Genomic DNA, 21894 nt, shown 5'->3' with positions numbered 1-21894 from the left:
GAGTTGTGTACGAGTAGGAGTAGTGACGTTTCTCATACTAGCTGTTTATCTCTACCATTCATGTACAGAGCTGGAAAACGACATTTTCCCACCAGACTGTGTATAAATCCTTTTGTCTGAAAAATAAAAAAAAAATTATACCCACTATGATGGAAAAATGTTGTTTTTCAGATTTATTGAGGCTGTGGGGCCCATGCAGAAGAAAATGGTGTACAAAGCATTCTATAAGTAATTACCAAAATTGTCAGGTTGAGTAGATTAGCGCTAATCATAAGCTGTTGTTAGCGTACTTTACAGAAGTAGCCAGCAGTGGCCGTTTCTGCCTGTTAATGTGTAACTTGACTCGTCCCCCATCCCTGAGGGCTGTCCTTCATTATGGTATTTACGGAACGTGGTGCGTGAATGAATGAATGAATAACGAACTGCGTCTCCTTGAATTTTTACATTTTCGAGTTTTATGTTGTTCTTGTAGCTCAGACATAGGTGTGTCAGTGGTAAAATGGATCATTCCTTAGAATTTGTATTTCCAAGCCGTACGTTAAGTGATTTGGTACTTCTAAGAAGAGCTATCTCTTTATCCAGCAAAATCGTGGGCAATGTCCACTGAGTGTTGAATGTTATGGACTGTTGTTTGGAGTTTAACATTTACATTAATTATCGAAACAATAAAAGTAAGTTAAAATATAGTAATCCATTACGTATTTGTCTGTTCCAAGTTTGAAGTTATAATTTATGTGTAGCGTAATGGGAAATATGAACATAATTTCATCACATCTTTTCATATTGAAATTACCTGTACTTAAGAATTTGTGGGAAGGAGAATTGCAGATCAGTAAGGAATGAGCATGTAGAATGTTTTGATTAAGATTGTAATCTGCTGTAACATGACTGTCACGCATCGCTTAACGATTTTTATTTCAGCTCTGTTACGATTACTTGATAATCTATTTTGTGAGCTTGGTACTTTTGCTGGGAATGGGAAGCTATCGGACTCCTTGCAGGAAGGGAGTGAATCTGGGTGTACAGGAGTGTAGACTTTGCTCAGCAGAAGGCCTTCACTGTGTCTCAAAAGCAGAGAACGGCAGCCTCCTGTGAGATGCCCAGTTTTTACAGAAAGATCCTGTTTTCTGAAATGTTGCTGTGGCCCGTTCCTGGCGCTAATATGCTGCAACAGGTGCGCTGCCGCTGTCTGTCACAGCGTTCCCGTGTGTGAACTTGACCGAGAAAATTGCCTTTCTATCTGCACATCAAAAAGAGCCGCCTACCGACGCTATCCTGGCTGTGTGAGAAAGCTCGTTTCAGTTTATGGACTGTCCAATTCAGACCCGCCACCAGAGATGGTACGAATGATGCTAACGAATGGAGAGAGACAGTTCGGTTTCGGTACCAATATAATGAATCACAATATGCCTTTTTGTGCTGCTTAAGTGGAATTTTCTGTTGCATTACACTGATTTTACGTGGGGACAGGCACATTCTCGTTCGTCGCCTGGGCAGCAGCATTCGGTCATCCCTCCATACGGAATTTGGGAATTTTGGGCAGTTTAGGAGTGAGAAGTTTGATTTGCTTCCCATCTCTCGTCTTGTCCTGACTGGTGCCCACTCACTGTACTTGGAAAATGTAAAGAGTTGCTCGGGCTCAGGCAGCTCACAGTTAACTAACTCCGTTATGCGTCTTCTAAGCTCAATTCTTTATGTTTAATATTTATCTCTCGTTTATCTTGAACTTTCGAGCTGTCCAGATGGGAAATTGTTATTCCTTTTTCTTCATGCAGTCTTGAAATAAAAGTGCAAGCCCCACAGTGCTTGGCGTCACTCATCGTCCAGAACATTCCTCTGTGGTACTTTGTTATCAATTGACAAGAACAAATAACTCACAATCTATACTTACATTTTGAGGTCCCTAATTTCCTACAACTTCCGCGTGGTTATGTGACTCTTAAATACGCCCACTGCAATTTTAGGATGTTGTTTCAGCCTAGTGAGTTTCCGCTGCTAAGCATTACATTCAGATACACGAGATGTAGAGAGGCGATAAAGAATGAATAGAGCTCGCATATTTTATAGCTGGTTTAATTTGTGCACACGCTGTTGAGCCTTATTTCGACCTCTACCAAGTCGTTAGCGTGCCACTATTCATGTCAAATGTGTCATGGGGTCCGTGATGGAACATTTGGGTACTTTCTGTTTACTTCTGCATGCCATTAATCATAGCTGTCCGCCCCTGGTCGCTGAGTGGTCAGCGCGATGGAATGTCATACCTAACGGCCCGGGTTCGATTCCCGGCGGGGTCGCAGATTTTCTCGGCTCAGGGACTGAGTGTTGTGTTGTCCTTATCATCATTTCATCCCCATCGCCACGCAACTCGCCGAAGTGGCGTCAACTCGAAAGACTTGCACCAGGCAAACGGTCTACCCGACGGGAGGCCCTACCCACACGCCATTTTCCATTAATCATAGGTAATAATCTGCTTTGTTTCATTAGTGATAGTCCCGCATTACTTTCTTCACTTTATGAAAAGTGCTTAATTTTTCATTGGCAGTCCATTCCCAGCAGCTACCCAGCCAATTTTCATAGCAGGCATTTGCCGGGATAAACTTAGATACAAACACTTAATTTTCACAATCTTTCAATATTCGAAAAAAAACCTTGCCAAACATGTGATTAATTTAAAATTAATAATCAGATTGCAAATGAAGGACAAAGGGAAACACTGACAAAGTCTCATTAGCTGATTATGCAGGACGTAGAGGTAGGTAGAGAGGCCGTCAGTAAACCAAAGAGCCACAGAAAACCACTACCGTACCAACCCTTGTGGACTTGGCCTTCTGCCTCAATTTAACATCAGAAGACGGAGTTAATGTAGATGATAAAATACTTAGCTGCAGATGACTAAACCAGCACCTCCTGTGTTAGTAATAAAGAAAATGCTGTGGTTTCGTAAATATTACGAAATGCTGTCCAAATTAAGTATCTTTTTAAAAAATTCATTTAATTAAAATACATAATGTGGACGTGGTTCAGTTTTCTTCGAAGTCCTAGGTGCTCTGCAATAAGAGTTAGTTTTTATTCCACCAAAGAAACCACTGGAAGGCAAATTTATCGTGCATGTAATTCTGTAGTGTTACTGAAATTCTAGCAAATATAATAAGATGATGTTTTCATGTTGCCATTTCTGTTATTTGCAGTAAACAGATAAAAGCATTGTTGTTGTTGTTGTTTACTTCAATCCGAAGACTGGTTTGATGCAGCTCTCCATGCTACTCTGTCCTGTGCAAACCTCTTCCATCCCGAATAACTACTGCAAACTTCATCCTTCTGAATTTGCTTAGTGTATTCACCTCTTGGTCTCCCTCTATATCTTTTACCCCACACTTCCCTCCAATTTTAAATTAGTGGTCGCTAGATGTCTCAGAATCAGTCCTATGAACCGATCCCTTATTCTAGTCAGGTTTTGTCAAAATTTCTTTTCTCCCCAGCTCTGTTCAGTACTTCATCATTATTTATTCGAGGCACCCATCTAGCCTTCAGCATTCATCTGTAGCATCAAATTTCAAAAGCTTGTATTACCTTCTCATCTAAACTGTTTATCGTCCATGTTTCACCTCCATACGTGGCTACACTCCGTACAAATGCTTTCAGAAAAGGCTTCCTAACACTTAAATCTATATACAGTTTTTAAAAAATTGCTCTCCTTCAGAAACGCTTTTCTTACCATCGCCAGTCGACATTTTATATCCTCTCTACAGTTACTTGCTGCCCAAATAACAAAAGCAATCTACCCATCTACTACATTAAGTGTCTCGTATCCTAATCTAATTCTTTCAGCATCACCTGATTAGTTACACTACACTTCATTATATTTTCTTTTTTTGCTTTTGTTGATGATTATTTTATATCCTCTTTTCAAGACACTGATAGAAGCATGTTCTTTCTCGGAAGTCTGCAAGTTTGTACCTCAGCGCCCACTTGAAACAAGTTGCTCCTCCGCACAGAGGCAGAAGTATTGACAATGGACGAGACCAGAACGGAGAAGAGTAGGCGCCCGTCCTTGCGTTATAGTTCTGCCGCACTCATCACTCTTTTCGTAAATCCGCGCTAGGTTACCACTTGATCCATCCCGTTACCGGTTTAGAACCGACAGGCTCATGTTCAGACGGCTGTTCACGCTTAGATTACATCTGTTATTGATTACATACGAGGGGTGTTCAATAAGTAATGCAACACATTTTTGTTTCAGACAATTGCACTTGAAAAAATGCGGCATTTTTGGGGGACATAGTGGAATATTCCCGCTTCAGCTCTTATAGTTTCATGAAGTTCCGATAGGTGGTGGCGCTGTACGTAGCCTTCAAAATGGCGTCTGTAACGGAGGTGCGTTCCAAACCGAGAGTTCTTATTGGGTTTCTTTCGACGGAAAACCAGAGCATTGGAAATATTCATAGGCGCTTTCAGAACGTCTACAGGGACCTGGTAGTGAACAAAAGCGCGGTGAATCGGTGAGCGAGGCGTCTGTCATCGTCACAAACCTGTCCGGCGTCCCGTGTGCCTGCCGGCCGCACACAGCTGTGACTCCTGCAATGCTGGGGCATGCGAACACTCTCGTCGGAGGTGATCGACGGATCACAATCCAACACGTCGTTGCTCAACAGGAGGTCTCTGTTGGTTGTGTAGACGCACTCGTCCACCTGTTACGGTGCTCAAAGGGGTGGCCCGCTAGTTTCTTGTCGCCCAACAGAACAACATACACTGAGGCGACAAAAGTCACAGGATAGCGATATGTACGTATACAGCTGGCGGTAGTGTCGGGTACAGAAGATATACAAGGGTGTTGCCTTAGGGAAGCTGTCATTTGTATTCAGTCAATTCATGTGAAAAGACTTCTGATGTGATAATGGCAACGCGAGGGAAATTAACAGACTCTGCACGCGGAATGGTAGTTGGGGCTAGACGCATGAGACATTCCATTTCGTTAGGAAATTAAATAGTCCGGGATCCACAGTGTCAAGAGTGTGCCGAAAATACCAAATTTCTGGTATTACCTTTTACCACGGACAACGCAGTGGCCGACCGAGGACCTTTACCTGACGACTAATAGCAGCGGCGTTTGCGTCAGTGCTAAAAGACGAGGAACATTAAATGAAATAACCGCAGAAATCAGTGTGGAATGTACGACGAACGTATCCGTTAGGACGATGCTGCGGAATTAGGCATTAATAAGCTGTGGCGGCAGTTGGCCGACGCGAGTGCATTTGCTAATAGCACGACATCGCCTGAAACGCCTCTCCTGGTCTCTTGACCATATCGGTTGGACCCTCGACGAATGGAACACGGTGGCCTGATCAGATGAGTCCAGATTTCAGCTGGTAAGAGCTGATGGTAAGGCCCGAGTGTGGTACGCACCTCAAGCAGCCATGGACTCAAGTTCTCAACAAGACATTGTGGAAGCTGCTGGTGGATTCATAATGGTGTGGGCTGTATTTAATGGAATTGACTTGGTCCTCTGGTTCAGCTGAACCAACCATTGACTGCAGATGGTTATGTTCGGCTGCGTGGAGACCATTTGCATCCCTTCATGGACTTCACGTTCCCAAAAGAACGATGGGATTTTTATGGATGACAACGCGCCACGTCACCGGGCCACAATTGTTCACGATTGGTTTGAAGAACACTCTGAAGTATTCGGGTGAATGATCTGGCCACCCAGGTCGCCCGATACGAACCGATTCGAAAGTTTATGGGACATAATCGAATGGTCAATTCGTGTGCAGAATTCTAAACCAGCAACATTTTTAGAATTATGGACGCGTATAGAGGCAGCATGGCTCATTATTTCTCAAGAGGACTACCAACACCTTGCTGAGTCCGTGTTACGTCGGGGTGCCACACTTCGCTGGGCAAAATGAGATCCGACACGATATTAGAAAGTATCCCAAGACTCTTTTCACCTCTTTGTAAAGAGCAACGAAGGGGCGTCTGTGCGGAATTGCTCGCATGTTACGAGGCTGATCGTAAAAAAATTTAATCGAAAATCAGCACAGACGATGAAACACGGGTTCATCACTTCGAACCAGAAACAAAACGGCAATCCGTGCATTGGCGCCACACCACCTTGTCTCCGAAGAAACAGTTCAAAGCCGCACCCTCAGCCGGTAATACCATGGCGACTGTCTTCTGGAACTCTGGAGGGGTTCTTCTGCTTCATGTCCTTACTCATGGTGCAACGATCAGCTCTGAAGTGTACTGTGCTCAGAAAATTGTAGAAACGACTTCATCGTGTTTGTCGCCACAAAAATTCAAACGAACTTTTCCTTCCCCATAACAGTACAACGCCTCACGCAAGTCTGCGTACCCGAGAGGAGCTTACATAACATATTGGACTGTTCTATCTCATCAACGGTACAGCCCAGATCTCGGTCCTTCCGACTTCCATCTGTTTGGCCCAATGAAGGAGACACTCCACGGGAAGCAGTACGTGGATGATGGGGCGGTTAATGATGCTTCTACATCTCCATCTACATGGATACTCTGCAAATCACATTTAAGTGTCTGGCAGAGGGTTCATCGAACCACCTTCACAATTCTCTATTATTCCAATCTCGTATAGCGCGCGGAGAGAATGAACACCTATATCTTTCCGTACGAGCTCTGATTTCCCATATTTTATCGTGGTGATCGTTCCGCCCTATGTAGGTCGGTGTCAACAAAATATTTTCGCATTCGGAGGAGAAAGTTGGTGATTGGAATTTCGTGAGAAGATTCCGTCGCAACGAAAAACGCCTTTCTTTTAATGATTTCCAGCCCAAATCCTGTATCATTTCTGTGACACTCTCTCCCATATTTCGCGATAATACAAAACGTGCTGCCTTTCTTTGAGCTTTGCCGGCCGGAGTGGCGAGCGGTTCTAGGCGCTACAGTCTGGAACCGCGCGACCGCTACGATCGCAGGTTCGAATCCTGCCTCGGGCATGGATGTGTGTGATGTCCTTAGGTTAGTTAGGTTTAAGTAGTTCTAAGTTCTAGGGGACTGATGACCTCAGAAGTTAAGTCCCATAGTGCTCAGAGCCATTTGAATGACTTTTTTTTTCTTTGAACTTTTTCGATGTACTCAGTCAGTCCTATCTGGTAAGGACCCCAAGCCGCGCAGCAGTATTCTAAAAGAAGACGGACAAGCGTAGTCTAGGCAGTCTCCTTAGTAGGTCTGTTAGATTTTCTAAGTGTCCTGCCAATAAAACGCAGCCTTTGGTTAGCCTTCCCCACAACATTTTCTTTCCAATTTTAGTTGTTTACTGGCGTTTCAAATGGTTCAAATGGCTCTGAGCACTATGGGACTCAACTGCTGAGGTTATTAGTCCCCTAGAACTTAGAACTAGATAAACCTAACGAACCTAAGGACATCACACACATCCATGCCCGAGGCAGGATTCGAACCTGCGACCGTAGCGGTCTTGCGGTTCCAGACTGCAGCGCCTTTAACCGCACGGCCACTTCGGCCGGCTACTGGCGTTTCCCCCGATGTCGACCAGTAGAGTGGTACCATGCGAGCATACAGGTCGTGCCAGTAAGTTGGCGTAAGGCAGTCGCATTGAACGGAAATTGTATTGAAAAATAGTGTTTTGTAGCCAAAAGAGTGGGGAATAATATGGTGTAGTGGGATCCTGTATAAACCAACCTGCTTTCAGAAAAAAAGTCTTGCATTCCTTATTGGACGCGCCTCGTAATTGCAGCTGTTTTTTCCCGGTTTGTGGCAAATGTCCGTTGAGCACCACCACCCACAAGGGGCAAGAAGAGCCGACAACTAATGTAAACGACAGATGTACTCTAAATGAGAAAGGGAGTCTGAAGATGAACCTGTCAGTTCGAAACATGTAACGGCGCAATTTTTGTTAATAAATAGCGTTATTGACAATGGCTGGTTGCTGTTTTCTTCTTTGCAAAGAATCTGCCTGTGTCTTGTACACAGCCATGATCTCAAAATGTTAACTTTCGACAAAAATCACAAGACTAGTACATCCATGGAAGTTGTAGATTTGAGAAGCCGCCAGACAGAATGCTACAGGTAGTGGCGGTACTGACCGAAGTAGTTGACGAAGATGCCGCCGATGACGGCGCCGCAGCCGCGGCCCAGCCCGTGGTGGATGCCCTGCAGCACGCCCTGGGCGGAGCTGCGCAGCTCCTGCGGCGTGTTGTGCGCGATGTACGAGCAGCACGCCGCCCACACCGCCGCGTGCGTGATGCCTGCGGCAGGGCGCGACAAGGCACTTCACAAGCCAGCAGCACCACGGAGGCAACTTGTGGAACACTACTGCAAGTTTACGTCCTGTTCGAACGTAAGCTCACATCTCAGCTATGGAATTCTTTACTGGGTATCAAATGCGCAAAACATGAACATAGTTCTCACACTACAGAGAAGGGTCATAAGAATAACTAGATTAAAAATACTCCTATCATAGCACAAAAAAGACGAATTTCCTAGGCAGAGTTAGGGATGTACACTACTGGCCATTAAAATTGCTACACCAAGAAGAAATGCAGATGATAAACGGGTATTCATTGGACAAATATATTATACTAGAACTGACATGTGATTACATTTTCACGCAGTTTGGCTGCATAGATCTTGAGAAATCAGTACCCAGAACGACTACCTCTGGCCGTAATAACGGCCTTGATACGCCTGGGCATTGAGTCAAACAGAGCTTGGATGGCGTGTACAGGTACAGCTTCTACACGATACCACAGTTCATCAGGAGTAATGATCGGTGCATTGTGACGACCCAGTTGCTCGGCCACCATTGACCAGACGTTTTCAATTGGTAAGAGATCTGGAGAAATTGCTGGCCAGGGCAGCAGTCGTACATTTTCTGTGTCCAGAAAGGCCCGTACAGGACCTGAAACATGTGGTCATGCATTATCCTGCTGAAATGTAGGGTTTAGCAGGGATCGAATGAAGGGTAGAGCCACGAGTCGTAACATATCTGAAATGTAACGTCCATTGTTCAAAGTGCCGTCAATGCGAACAAGAGGTGACCGAGACGTGTAACCAATGGCACCCCATACCATCACGCCGGGTGATACGCCAGTATGGCGATGACGAATACACGCTTCCAATGTGCGTTCAACGCGATGTCGCCAAACAAGGATGCGACCATCATGATGCTGTAAACAGAACCTGGGTTCATCCGAAAAACTGATGTTTTGCCATTCGCGCACCCAGGTTCGTCGTTGAGTATACCATCGCAGGCGCTCCAGTCTGTGATGCAGCGTCAAGGGTAATGCAGCCATGGTCTCCGAACTGACAGTCCATGCTACTTGCAAACGTCGTCGAACTGTTCGTGCAGATGGTTGTCTTGCAAACGTTCCCACCTCTTGACTCAGGGATCGAGACGTGGCTGCACGATCCGTTACAGCCATGCGGATATGATGCCTGTCATCTTGACTGCTAGTGATACGAGGCCGTTGGGATCCAGCACGGCGTTCGGTATTACCCTCCTGAACCCACCGATTCCATATTCTGCTAACAGTCATTGGATAGCAGCAGTGTCGCGTTACGATAAACCGCAATCGCGATAGGCTACAATCCGACCTTTATCAAAGTCGGAAAGGTGATCGTTCGCATTTCTCCTCCTTACACGAGGCATCACAACAACGTTTCACCAGGCAACGCCGGTCAACTGCTGTTTGTGTATAAGAAATCGGTTGGAAACTTTCCTCGTGTCAGCACGTTGTAGGTGTCGCCACCGGCGCCAACCTTGTGAGAATACTCTGAAAAGCTAATCAGTTGCATATCACAGCATCTTCTTCCCATCGGTTAAATTTCGCGTCTGTAGCACGTCATGTTCGTGGTGTAGCTATTTTAATGGCCAGTAGTGTAAAAGAAGGGAACTAGCTTTTCGACTTATCTGCAGCTTCAGAGACGTTTAAATCAAATTATCTTGACGTATTCCCGCTTTTTCACTTGATAGTATTAGTATTCATGTCATGTAACATAATGCACCGTGTCAAGTAAAGTAACATGATACTTGATGTCATGTAATATAAAATGACCCATGCCACCATCTCACGTTTCCTATGGCCGGCAAATCTTCTGGATCTTGCCGCAGAATCAGGGACTTTACCCTAGAAATTGCAAGATGCAGGTATGCCAACACCTTGCAGCTGAGAGAGCTCTATCCACTGGGGAAGTAGGGTTATCTCGTGAAAAAGCGCGAATATGTCAAGATGTTTTGATTTGAATGTCTTTGGAACTGCCAGATAAGTCGTAAAGCCAGTTCTCTTCCCTTATATCCCTTGACATAACATTGCCACAGCTTGGCAACCGATGCAGATTTTTATTGACTCGTGCGACGACTGATACGGTATATGTTTTTCATTGTCTTTTGAACCACGTTGCTTACACCGTAGCAACGGATAAAGCTTTCACAAAACAACAGGACGACCATTAATTAAATTTATTTGTCTATCTTCTTACAAAATTTGAACTGATTCGCTCAAGTTTGAAACATAGAAATGGCGCGCGTAAAAATACTTACAAAAAAAACGTGTTTGTTGCACGTGAAATCCGAATGACGCTTGATTTTTGAAACTGAGTTTTCAATTTTATCGTAAGAATGGACGTTTCATTTATTTCATTCACTTTAAACGGTTTACACGCATTCAGTTCACGCAAGAGCGAATTTAATTTGCTACATTTAGCTCGGCTTTAAACCGTCGTATCTCGACAATGGATAAAAACATTTCGTTTTGACTTTATCAATTTATCTACCTTCGTGCAAAGTTTGAACCGATTCGTATTAGTTTAAAGTATACAAGGGGCGCGCTTCAAAAATCTCCCAGAAAAATATGTTTTTTGCATGTAAAATCCAACTAAGCAAGATTTTTTCAAATTATTAAAAATTTATCTTAAAAAATTTATCTTAGACCAAGGTCCCACGCACCAGTGGACAAAAGTTTAACCACTAGTCTTACTCCAGGCCGGAGTTATTTAAGAGAGAGTGCTTTTGCACGTAAAATCCGAACGTGGTTGGCTCTTTTTGCACGTAAAATTCGAACGCTGCTCATACAAATGGTGCCATTAGCTTAGCATTAATTTAAGCCAAATGAAAATCTTTTGCAAAAGGTACTAATTGATTCGCACAATCGTTCAAACCATGCTTATTATACTGTAACATAGCTGCAGTAGGACAGATGTTCGAATTGCTATACAAACTGCCGCTGCTCGCGACTAAACCAAAAACTTTCTACTCATGGTACCTGGCTCAAATAAAAACCGAGAACCAAGATCACTACCCTCCCCCAAAACCGCGATTCTGTGAGACACCTTTTGGTACATGTTTTTTAGGGCTTATTGTAAATATCTGGTCGAAGCATCGGCGATTTTAACTACACTGTATGGTACGTTCACCGATTCGTTACGCCTGGACTTAACGTGTGGCAACAAAGGTAAAATATAAACATCCAAATAGAAGTTTCTGTAAAGAAAAAAAATTGTACAATGATATACGCAGGGAGATTAAGGATTTTAGCAAAACACACTTATTTAAAAATACAGTAAGAAAGTACCTGGTAGGAAATAGATTATATAACTGAATGATTACTCAGATAATAGAGAGTTGGTGCTGCGTAAATAATAATAATAAAACCTTGCTGCCACTTCAAAAAACACTCGCACTATCGTCATCTACATGATTACTCTGCAATTCACACTTATGCGTTTCGCACATGTTTCATAGAACCACTTTTATACTATTCCTCTAGCGCTCCGCTTATAGAGCTAAGTTTTCCCCGCAACCATAGATATTTTTTATTTGAAGTATCTTGGTGATTGAATTTCACTAAGAGATCCCGCTACAATGAAATGAGTCCTTGTTTTGATGATTACCACCCCACCTAGCATTCCGTATCTGTGACTCTCACTCCCCTATTTCACAATAGCATAAAACGAGCTGCCCTTTGTACTTTTTCAGTGTCCTCTGTCAATCCTATCTGGTAAGGGTCCCACACAGCGCAGCAGTACTCAAGAAGATTACGGACAAGTGTAGTGTAGGCAGTCCCTTTAATACAAGTATTTATCTTTTCTGGAAATCTTCAGTCCTAAAGCTCTACAATGTTAATACTAAGTAATACCTCTTTCCTATCTGAACATTTCACTCTTGATGGGCGCATGCTACTCAAAATGAAAACCAAATACCGTCACTATGGTCCTGCAGTCAGCTGATAAGTGATTGATAGCAAGAAATGAATAGACAATGTAGCACTGACTTTTCTCATTATTAAGTAAAGTCTGCAAAACACTGTTGTATGCGAGGGATAAACCTAGTGAGATTCCGCTGTTTTAAAAAAAGTTGCCTTGTGTTTTGGGAGGCTGGAGGCTCCAATCTTCATCCTGCCATTATGGTTTAGATCGTCCGTGGTTTCCGTAAGCCACTTCAGAAAAATGCCGCGATGGTTCCTACTACAAGACGAAGACCGACTACATGTGTCATCCTTCTCAAGCTAGATCGTAAATATGTAAATTCTGTATATATGAACCATATTTATACTGGAGAGCCAAAGAAACTGGTACACATGCCTAATATGGTGTAGGGTCCCCGCGAGCTGACATGCAGGGTCCATGGATTCATTACGTTGCCTCAATACCTGTACACGTCCATCTGCTCTATAAAATTTGAAACGTGACTCGTCCGACCAGGCAACACGTTTCCAGTCATCGACAGTCTATTCTCGCTGCTGAAAGCCCCGGCGAGGCGTAAAGCTTTGTGCCGTGCAGGCATCAAGGGTACACGAATGGGCCTTCGGCTCCGAAAGCCCATATCGATGATGTTTCGTTGAATCGTTCACACGTTGATACTTGTTGATGGCCCAGCATTGAAATCTGCAGCAATTTGCAGAAGGGTTGCTCTTCTTTTACGTTGAACGATTCTCTTCAGTCGTCGTTGGTCCCTTTCTTGCAGAATCTTTTTCCGGTCGCAACAGCGTCGGAGATTTGATGTTTCACCGGATTCCTGACATCCGCGGTACATTCGTAAAATGGTCCTACAGAAAATCGCCACTTCATCGCTACCTCGGAGATGCTGTGTCCCATCGCTCGTGCGCCGACTATAACACCACGTTCAAACTCACTTAAATCTTGATAACCTGCCACCGTAGTTGCAGTAACCGATCTAACAACTGCGCCAGACACTTGTATTATATAGGCGATGCCGACCGTAGCGCCGTATTCTGCATGTTTACATATCTCTGTATTTGAATACGCATGACTGTACCAGTTTCTTTGGCGGTTCAGAATACATATAGCAAATATGAGACCGAATAAATTAAATAGTCATCTTGACTTGAAACACAGAATCTTGAACTTAACAAAATAACCTAAAACAATCGCGCTTGTAAAGTAACGTGGTCTTTCAGTGTGTCTATCAGAAGTCTCAAAGAATTATGACAAGTGTCCTTTAAATCTGAAGTGGCTCACAAATTGAATTTTTCAAGATAACGATCCCATAGGGAATGATGCTGTCAAATGAAATTTCCATAGTTACTAATCCACCCCTACTGATCTCAGAGAAGATGGAAAACAAGCATAGGCTGGTGCTTCTTTGTGCTAATTTCAATCCAAGTAAGGGAAATTGAGATCGGTAGTAACAGAAACAACTGAGAGTGGAGATTTTTACGCGACTGCGGGGGACTGCATGGAAAAGAAACATAGGAAATTCGAAGAAACATCGTAGTATTGTCGAAAACTATTTGTACATTACTTGACACAACATTGTTTCATGGAAAGAGCAACAAGATTTTTGTATTGCCAGCAAGTGCAAATAGCAATTCCAACCACATCAGATTACAAGATTTCTTTGTTATTTATGTTCGCATAAGACTACGGCATACGAATCTGACGACGTAATATATCAAGCATATTTTGCAAAAACTGTAAACTGTTAGACAAGAAAATCGTCGTGTTACTTACCCTGCATGAATTCGAATGGTAAAACCCACCAGGGAGTTGTCAGCCAAGAAATGTAAAGAAAGCGCAGAATATTCCCAACTAGGCCCAGGCACAGTACCTGTAAAAACAACAGTAGCAGTAGTAACGCTATTGTTAGTTTTGTTTTAACAATGACTAAATTACGCATTAATTACAAGTATTCATACAATCTAACCTTAACGTGTCCAATTTGTTTTATCAGTCGAAAACTGAAGAAGTAGGCGAAGATCTCGGATATATGGTTTATAACTGATGCTACACCGAACAATGTTGGAGTTCCTCCATAATCCTGAAATCAAAAATTATATTAGCAAGCTGTCTGTGTTTGAGATAGTACGTCGGTGTATTTTAAACTAACCTGATTTTAAGCAGAAAAGCAGAAGTAATGTGCATTCCTATCTCTATACAACAGGATTTAAGCACGGGAAACAGCACGTGGAAAGTGACACTCCTAGCGCTGCTCACATTTACTGTGTCCATGAATTTCCTCAGCATTCTTCAATACACTAGTCGGGCAGCGAATACTTTTCATACTTTCAACCAAAGTTCGACGTATTTTTCAAAGATTCGCTATTTAAATTACTTTCGTACAAAAAACGATTAGATGTTAAATCACTGTACTATGCAAGTTAACATAGACCACAAAGTGAGATTAATCAGCCTGAGAATTTGTCATGGCACAAAGTGACATCATCTACAGCGATCTGACAGGTGGCAATGTCTTGATCACCTACTAAACCTAAACAGATATTTGATTCAGCCGCAGGTACAAAAAATGAGAAGCAATTTCCCTGTGACAAACTGCATTATTGGAAGAACACATCCTTCCCACTCTCGTATCCCCTCCCCGCATAACATCGTTACTTTTTAACGTCAGAATATGCTGACACTGGCTACTGGCGAACTAAACTGATGTCTACAACAATGCAGCGGTTTATGTGCAGTTACGCTAATAGAAAGGCACCTACATCACAGAGAATGGATTTCGGGAAACCCAGGTGTGATGACACTCCATATCGCTGCCGACTTTTTTCACATTTCTAAGTCAGCTTACTAATTACTGACTAATTAGGACCGTAACAATGCTGGAATATTGTGTAAAGTGTCCAAAGAGTCACTATGTAAGTCACGCTATGCTTGTAAAGCATTTAACTATCAACACATGATCCGCAGTTGTCTGTCTCTCGATGGTAAAGAACATAGTAAAACACACGTACACAACTGATATCTGCTACGGATGATGTCGATGGCTCGCAAAGGTATTCAAGGGAAACGGGATCAATGGCGTACTTATAACAGCGTGCCAGAACTCCAGTCTAGACATGACATAGCGGTATTTTTCTAATGAGAAAATTTGCCGCCAAGACTCAGATATATCAGTAAAGCTGCCAGCTGATGAAACTGAAAGAAGTCTTTACACCGGCGTCCATTCTGGAAAATATATAAAGTTTAAAATGAACCACGAAGTATGACTATTGAAGTCGTAATAAATATCCTATCACACAAAATATTACTTGATTGTAACGTTTCAAAGACAGAAGCGTTTTTGTTTGTGGATTCTGCATTGCAACGCATAACTAATAATTACATCCTAGGCAGCGAAAACTGCAAGGAGATTCAAGAAAAAAAAGAACGTTTGCCTCTTTGGTCAAAAATGGTTCAAATGGCTCTGAGCATTATGGGACTTAACAACTGAGGTCATCAGTCCCCTACAACTTAGAACTACGTAAACCTAATTAACCTAAGGACATCACACACATCCATGCCTGAGGCAAGATTCGAACCTGCGACCGTAGCGGTAACGCGCTTCCAGACTGAAGTGCCTAGAACCGCTCGGCCACAACGGCCGGCTGCCTCTTTGCAACAGAGCGTACATCCCGCACCTTGGCGTATGTTAATTACAGATGTACGATCCACAGATAACTAGCAGACTCACAAATATGGCGAAATTTAGATTCCATATTACAATGATGGCAGATATCCTAATGAAACCTTCATTTACGTCATCTGTGTCCTATACTTCACCCCTACGTACAAGTCAGGCATAAAGTAGCAGGTAAATGTAACAGATTACTTTTGAATGTGGGATGAATCACTGCTTGCGTAACAGCGTGAGAAACGAGGCAGAGCTTTGGCGAACTACTGTCGTTGTTGTGATATAGCCTGTAACGCCGGAAATGCATATCCTCCTATTTCCATCTATTGTACTATAAATTTGTTTTCCTTATTTTTGTTACCTGAATATATGACATTTCTGTGTCTTTACATATTGTAATTGTTTTACTATTTGTATATATATATATTTATGCATTTATGTCGATGTATAATTGGTTTGTTTCGTAAATATTATTTGTATTTTTACGCTGGGTCTTGCCTAGGGAAAACTGCTATCGAACGATTACATCGATAGGTCATGTGAAGAATCAAAGTGTGTAGGATCTTTGGTAGTGTGAACTCTGCCGCGTGGAGCGCGGGCAGAGAGAGTCTGGCTGGAGTAGCGAGTGGAGCAGGTGTGTTGTGTGAAGCTCCCGCGAGTTGCCGCGCTTTCGGGGTTTGGCAGCATGTAATTGCGTTCGACTTGCGATGATAGTTTCTGACATGGTGTCGCGGACGGGAAGCATTAGCTGGCGCACATCAAGAGCCCGTTTCGTCTGGTGACCGTGTCGAGAAGAAGGCGCGCCAACATCCAGCTTCTGCAACAGCGACGGCCGACAATGAATGACTGTCGCCACCTCCTCGATCGACGGCTTCAAATCTTCAATCAACCAACAAGGAAGACTGGAAGCACGTAAAGTTTTAGAACTGTATGGCAGACCTCAGCTTTTCAAACTTTTAAAATTGTTGCATCACAAAATTACAGCTACTTAGCATGAACCTTTGTTGCTCATTATCCCAATTGCATTACCAAGCAGGGTCCCTTCCTTTTCCGGAATGAACCCGAGTGTCGTTCAAATTCAGACGCCAGCATTAAAATACAATCATTCCATTTCACTACTTTAATTTCAAAGTTCAGTTAAAGTATTCATAGCTGGCTACAATACTTAGATTACACAAGCACAAATTAAGAGTGCTAGTTTTGTTACCATATTTTAGCTTACCTGTGACTGCAGCTCAGCTTGGTACGTACTAAATTTTACTATTGTTAATTGTTCAGAATCATTTAATTCAAGTTCAAAGTTAAATCTCTTATTTCTAAATTGCGTAGATTCAAGTAGCTTTTGAAATGATTGTTGAGGTAGTCCAAGACTAACCGTATTTTACTGTATTTCGACGTGCTTCAGAAAGAAAGCTCACTATTAACGTCAGTTACTAAATTAACTTTCGATTTTCCGGTTTTATTAATTCTTTTGCTAAATTAAGTCAGAGTGTAGCGAAATTTATTACTTCTGACAAACTTTCAGTTTTCACACCACACGTGTCAACCTTCAGTTGCCACGCTTCTAGTGCTAATTACATGTGTAATAACCTTTCTTTTTCAGTTACTATAGTAATTGTCCTTAGGACTGGCGACCGTAATTTCCCCCAAATCTCAAATATCTAATTACCGCTAGTTAACTGTTAACATAACGGCCGCACATTTACTTTCTTTATTAACTTTACCCCTTTTCAAAATTAATTTCCACCAGTTTCATTAGCATTTTTCCTTTCATTTAGATGTAACCCTTTCCTCCCTCTTTACCGACAGATTAACTTCGGTGACGATTGCTTTTCCCAAATTTCCATTAGGTACACGCGGTTTAATTTTTCACTGTCATTAAGGTCGATAAGAGAGGGGGAGGTTACAAGCCGCATGTACGAAGTTTGTGCCTCACTGCCTGGCATAAAACCTCTGTGTAGCATTAAAACTACGGCTTACAACGGAAGACTTAAGAAAATTTCGGTTTTTACAGAGGTTCCGCTTTTGTATTGGAAACTGTCTCCGACAAGGAGACAGACCCAAAGGTACCGACCGACCGCTCTCTCATCTCCACCCGATAGGCGTCGCTGGATGCGGATATGGAGGGGCATTTGGTTAGCACACCGTTCTTCCAGCTGTTCTCAGTTTTAGCCACCAGAGCCGCTACTTTTCAACCAAGTATATCTTCAAGTGGTCTCACAAGGGACGAGTGCATCTCGCTTGGCAACAGCGCTCGGTAGACCCGGACGGTCACCAATTTAAGTCAGTTCTAAATTAATGTTGAACTGACACATCGGCAGCAACACGTGGCGGCGCGGAGCTAAGTTGCCACGTCCTGCACAGAACACACGTGTAATCTCATACTCGTACGTTTCATTTAGCTCGCTCAAATTCGTAAACTATTCGATTTACGAAGATGGACATCACTGTCCTCTGGAAGAGGTGCACTACCTTTTCATTTTAGTTTTATTTGCGGCAGCAAATTTTTCATACGTTATACGGAAAAACTGTGCTGAGTTTAGAGGCGAAGAGTGTGTCTGACATTAATTCTGGGATATAATCATGTCTTACAGACGAGTACGTACTCCTGTTCAACAGCTGCAGCCATTTGAACAGGGTTCCATTGTGGGCCTGCGGGAAGCGGGATGGGTACAATGTGTCGGTGGTACGTCTCTGCTTTCAGCAGTGGTCTGTGGAACATTTTCACACCTGTACACCAGGTCCTGGTCATCTGTACAGTACACACGCACATCAATATCGACTCAACGTGCGAGCAGAGGTGGCCAATCGAACATCATCAATGGACGAAATCCGGGCACATGTTGCACTTTCTATGTCATCAGGGAGCATTGGGAATCATCTGCTTGCAGCAGGATTTAGATCTCGTGTGCCGTGTCCAAGCTACCACTGCCGGCCGGAGTGGCCGAGCGGTTCTAGGTGCTACAGTCTGGAACCGCGCGACCGCTACGGTCGCAGGTTCGAATCCTGCATCGGGCATGGATGTGTGTGATGTCCTTAGGTTAGTTAGGTTTAAGTAGTTCTAAGTTCTAGGGGACTGATGACCTCAGCAGTTAAGTCCCATAGTGCTCAGAGCCATTTGAACCATTTTAGCCAAGCTACCACTGACAACACGACACCGCCAAGCTCTGATATTCTGGTGTCATGGAAGGGTTAACTGGAAAGTCGAATGGCGCTCTGTTGTCTTCAGTGACAGGAGCGGGTTCTGTCTGTAGGAGACAAGACCTCCAGGCATCACCATCTCCACCTCCTGCATGGAGAGCGGTGCCCATGGTCTCAGCTGTGTAGTCAAATTTCGTTGCGCAGTGGGGGCCGTTGGTACCGGCTAAGTGGACTAAGTGGAGCACTATGGCCCATACAAAATTTATCAGTGGTGGGCCCCAGTTGTCTAGATGCAGCCTTGAAGAAAAATACAGCCTTGTTTGTATGCGAGTGATGGGCATACACGTGTATGGCGCAGGCCTGCTAACCTTCCTATTCCAGAGTGTATTCGCCCACGACACACAAGTTCCATCCCAGACTTCATGGTGTGTGTGTGTGTATGTGTTTGTGTGTGTGTGTGTGTGTGTGTGTGTGTGTGTGTGTGTGTGTGTGTGTGTGTGTGTGTGTGATGGGGGGGGGGGGGCACCAGTTACAACTCGCCGTCACATTTCGTGTATCTGAAGGGTAAGGTAATCAGTGCCCGGTATATTGCACAGGCTGTTATCGTCGTACTACTGTCATGTCTTCGACAGGAAGGTGATGTGATTTTCAGCAGGATAACGCACGTCCACATACGGTTGCTGCGACGCAACGTGCTCTTCGTAGTATGCAGAGACTGACTCGGCCAGAAAGACCACCAGATCTCTCACCAGTTGTGCACGTTTGGGACAGGATGAAGTGAGAACTTACTCGTTCTTCCGTGCTTACAAGAAACATTGCCGAATTGGAAAAAAAAAGGCGCGGGACGGTCTACCACAAGATGCTATTCGTCATCTATACGGTGTCTTGCATACGAGAATACACGTCTGAATGGTCGTCATTGGTGGGTATACTGTGTACTAATGTGACTGTTTGGCAACGTTTACTGTGGCACATTGGTTTATTTTGGTCTGAATTTGTCATCACATAATTCTACAACACTGAACTACCTGTCACCTCTCTTATGAAGAAAATGACTTTGTCCTTGAGGGTGCTGCAATTTTTTTTCAGGCAGTATATTTTCATCTGGTCCAAATCGGAATTCTGTCGGAGATCTTTAACATGAGACAATGTGAGTTAAATGTGATGCATGATGCTGAGCTTGCGCGTGAAAACCTCAGCGTCTGCCTGTTTAGTTTGATTGTGATAAGCGGAGCGCTAAGTTTATAGTTAACCCCCTATTAAGTTTTCAGTTCAGAGTTTCTACTTACTGTAACATAAAAAATGTAAATGATTATTAATATCAGTGAAGAAAGTTATCATACTGGTTTAAAAGAACAGTGACACAGAATACACTTACCTCAGTTCTAGAGCAATTATCATGACAGCAGGGAGAGGAATTTCTTTTGTGCGCTTGAGACTAAGTTCCTGGCCGTGAGACGAACTTTCATTCGAACTCAGCTGGTGTTAACAGATATCTTATTAATAGCCATAAGTTACGAAAATATAATTTTGCTATACAGATACTTATATCGCAGACACCATTCATTCAGCAGGATTTCGTGATGACAGTGAAAAAACTCTGTTGACACTGTCATTTGAAGCTTCTCTCTCGTCGTCGTTAGTCAATCACGTGAACATTTCTTATAATGATTTTTTAAAAAAACTTCATTCTGCCATTCTTTTTCGATGATATGCTGTTTATAACTGAATGCTTTCTTCTAATCTGCAGAGGTAAATCTAACAGCTTCGCTGCTGAATACGTCGACAGAAGACAAAGTTTTTTTATTCCTGGCAATTTAACGTGTAATTTGAGTCATATCATTTCTGTTGGACCGTGGAGAAATATTATATTCGTAATCTCCACTTTTTTAAACATATAACTTACGGGGGTCGAACAAAACTATGGAAACACCAAAAACGCAACACGTCACCATGCCTACTACGGTGTGGGAAACCGGTTGGCATTCAAAACAGGCTCGAAATGGATAATTACAGATCTTCTATGGGTTTCGAGGGAATATTACACCGTTCTTTCTGAAAAAAGTGGCAAGTTGGGGGAACGGTGATCGAGGTGAGCTGCGACAACGCACCCTTCTCTAACAAAGTAGACCACAATGGGTCAATAATGCTGAGATATGGCAACCGTGATGACCAGGGTAGATACTGCAGTTGTGCTCATGAAACCACCCTGAACGATGCGGTGTGAACAGGGGACCTGTCGTCCTGGAACACAGCATTACAGTTGGGGAGGAAACATTGTAGCATTGGATGGACCTGATCAACGAAAATGGTCACATGATCCTTGGCCGGAATGTTTCCCTGCAGAGTACCGATTGTGCCCATGGATTATCACAATATGCCTGCTTAAATGATCACCGAACCTTCGCCATGTTTTACTCCTGGGACGAAAACTCGGCCAGAAGTTGGAAAAAGTGCGAAACAAGATTCATCCAACCAAATGACGTTCTTCCATTGTTCCATGATCCATGAATTCGCGAGTGCGATATTCAGTTCTGCAGTGACTTTTGCAGCTGTTATTTCTTTATTTTTCGTCACAATCCTCTTCAATGATGGTCTGTCACGACCACTTGACAGACAATTTCGGCTGCATTATGACTTAGCGGATGATGTTTTTCTGATTTCTCTGTATGCCGTGTAAATCTTCGATCCGGTGCCTTTTGGAGCACCAAACACTTCGGCTCCATTATTAAGGAAGCACCAATCGTACGACCATCAACAATTTGTCCGCGTTTGAATTCGCTTAGTTCCAGCATAACTCACTCACAACTACACAGGACACTGTTCTGACCACGGCTGACGCTTGCAACATGTTGAGGACATTGTAGAGGTGCCGTTAATGGTCAACAACGCAACCTGTA

At 43.3% G+C, this 21894-nt stretch overlaps 1 protein-coding gene across 1 annotated transcript in view; it reads right to left on the bottom strand.

The window, feature by feature from the left end:
* LOC126188556 (major facilitator superfamily domain-containing protein 6) overlaps positions 1–21894 on the bottom strand; it is a 375350-nt gene that overhangs the window by 64842 nt on the left and 288614 nt on the right. Inside the window, exons 7-9 of the mRNA XM_049930156.1 lie at positions 14153–14266; positions 13960–14056; positions 8076–8237 (exon numbers count right to left, since the gene is read on the bottom strand). Coding sequence (XP_049786113.1) covers positions 8076–8237; positions 13960–14056; positions 14153–14266 — 373 coding nt within the window. The remainder of the gene's footprint in view (positions 1–8075; positions 8238–13959; positions 14057–14152; positions 14267–21894) is intronic.

The sequence above is a fragment of the Schistocerca cancellata genome, chromosome 5 (assembly GCF_023864275.1).
Source record: "Schistocerca cancellata isolate TAMUIC-IGC-003103 chromosome 5, iqSchCanc2.1, whole genome shotgun sequence".
Classification (NCBI taxonomy): Eukaryota; Metazoa; Arthropoda; class Insecta; order Orthoptera; family Acrididae; genus Schistocerca; species Schistocerca cancellata.
This window is presented reverse-complemented; position numbering and strand designations above follow the sequence as displayed.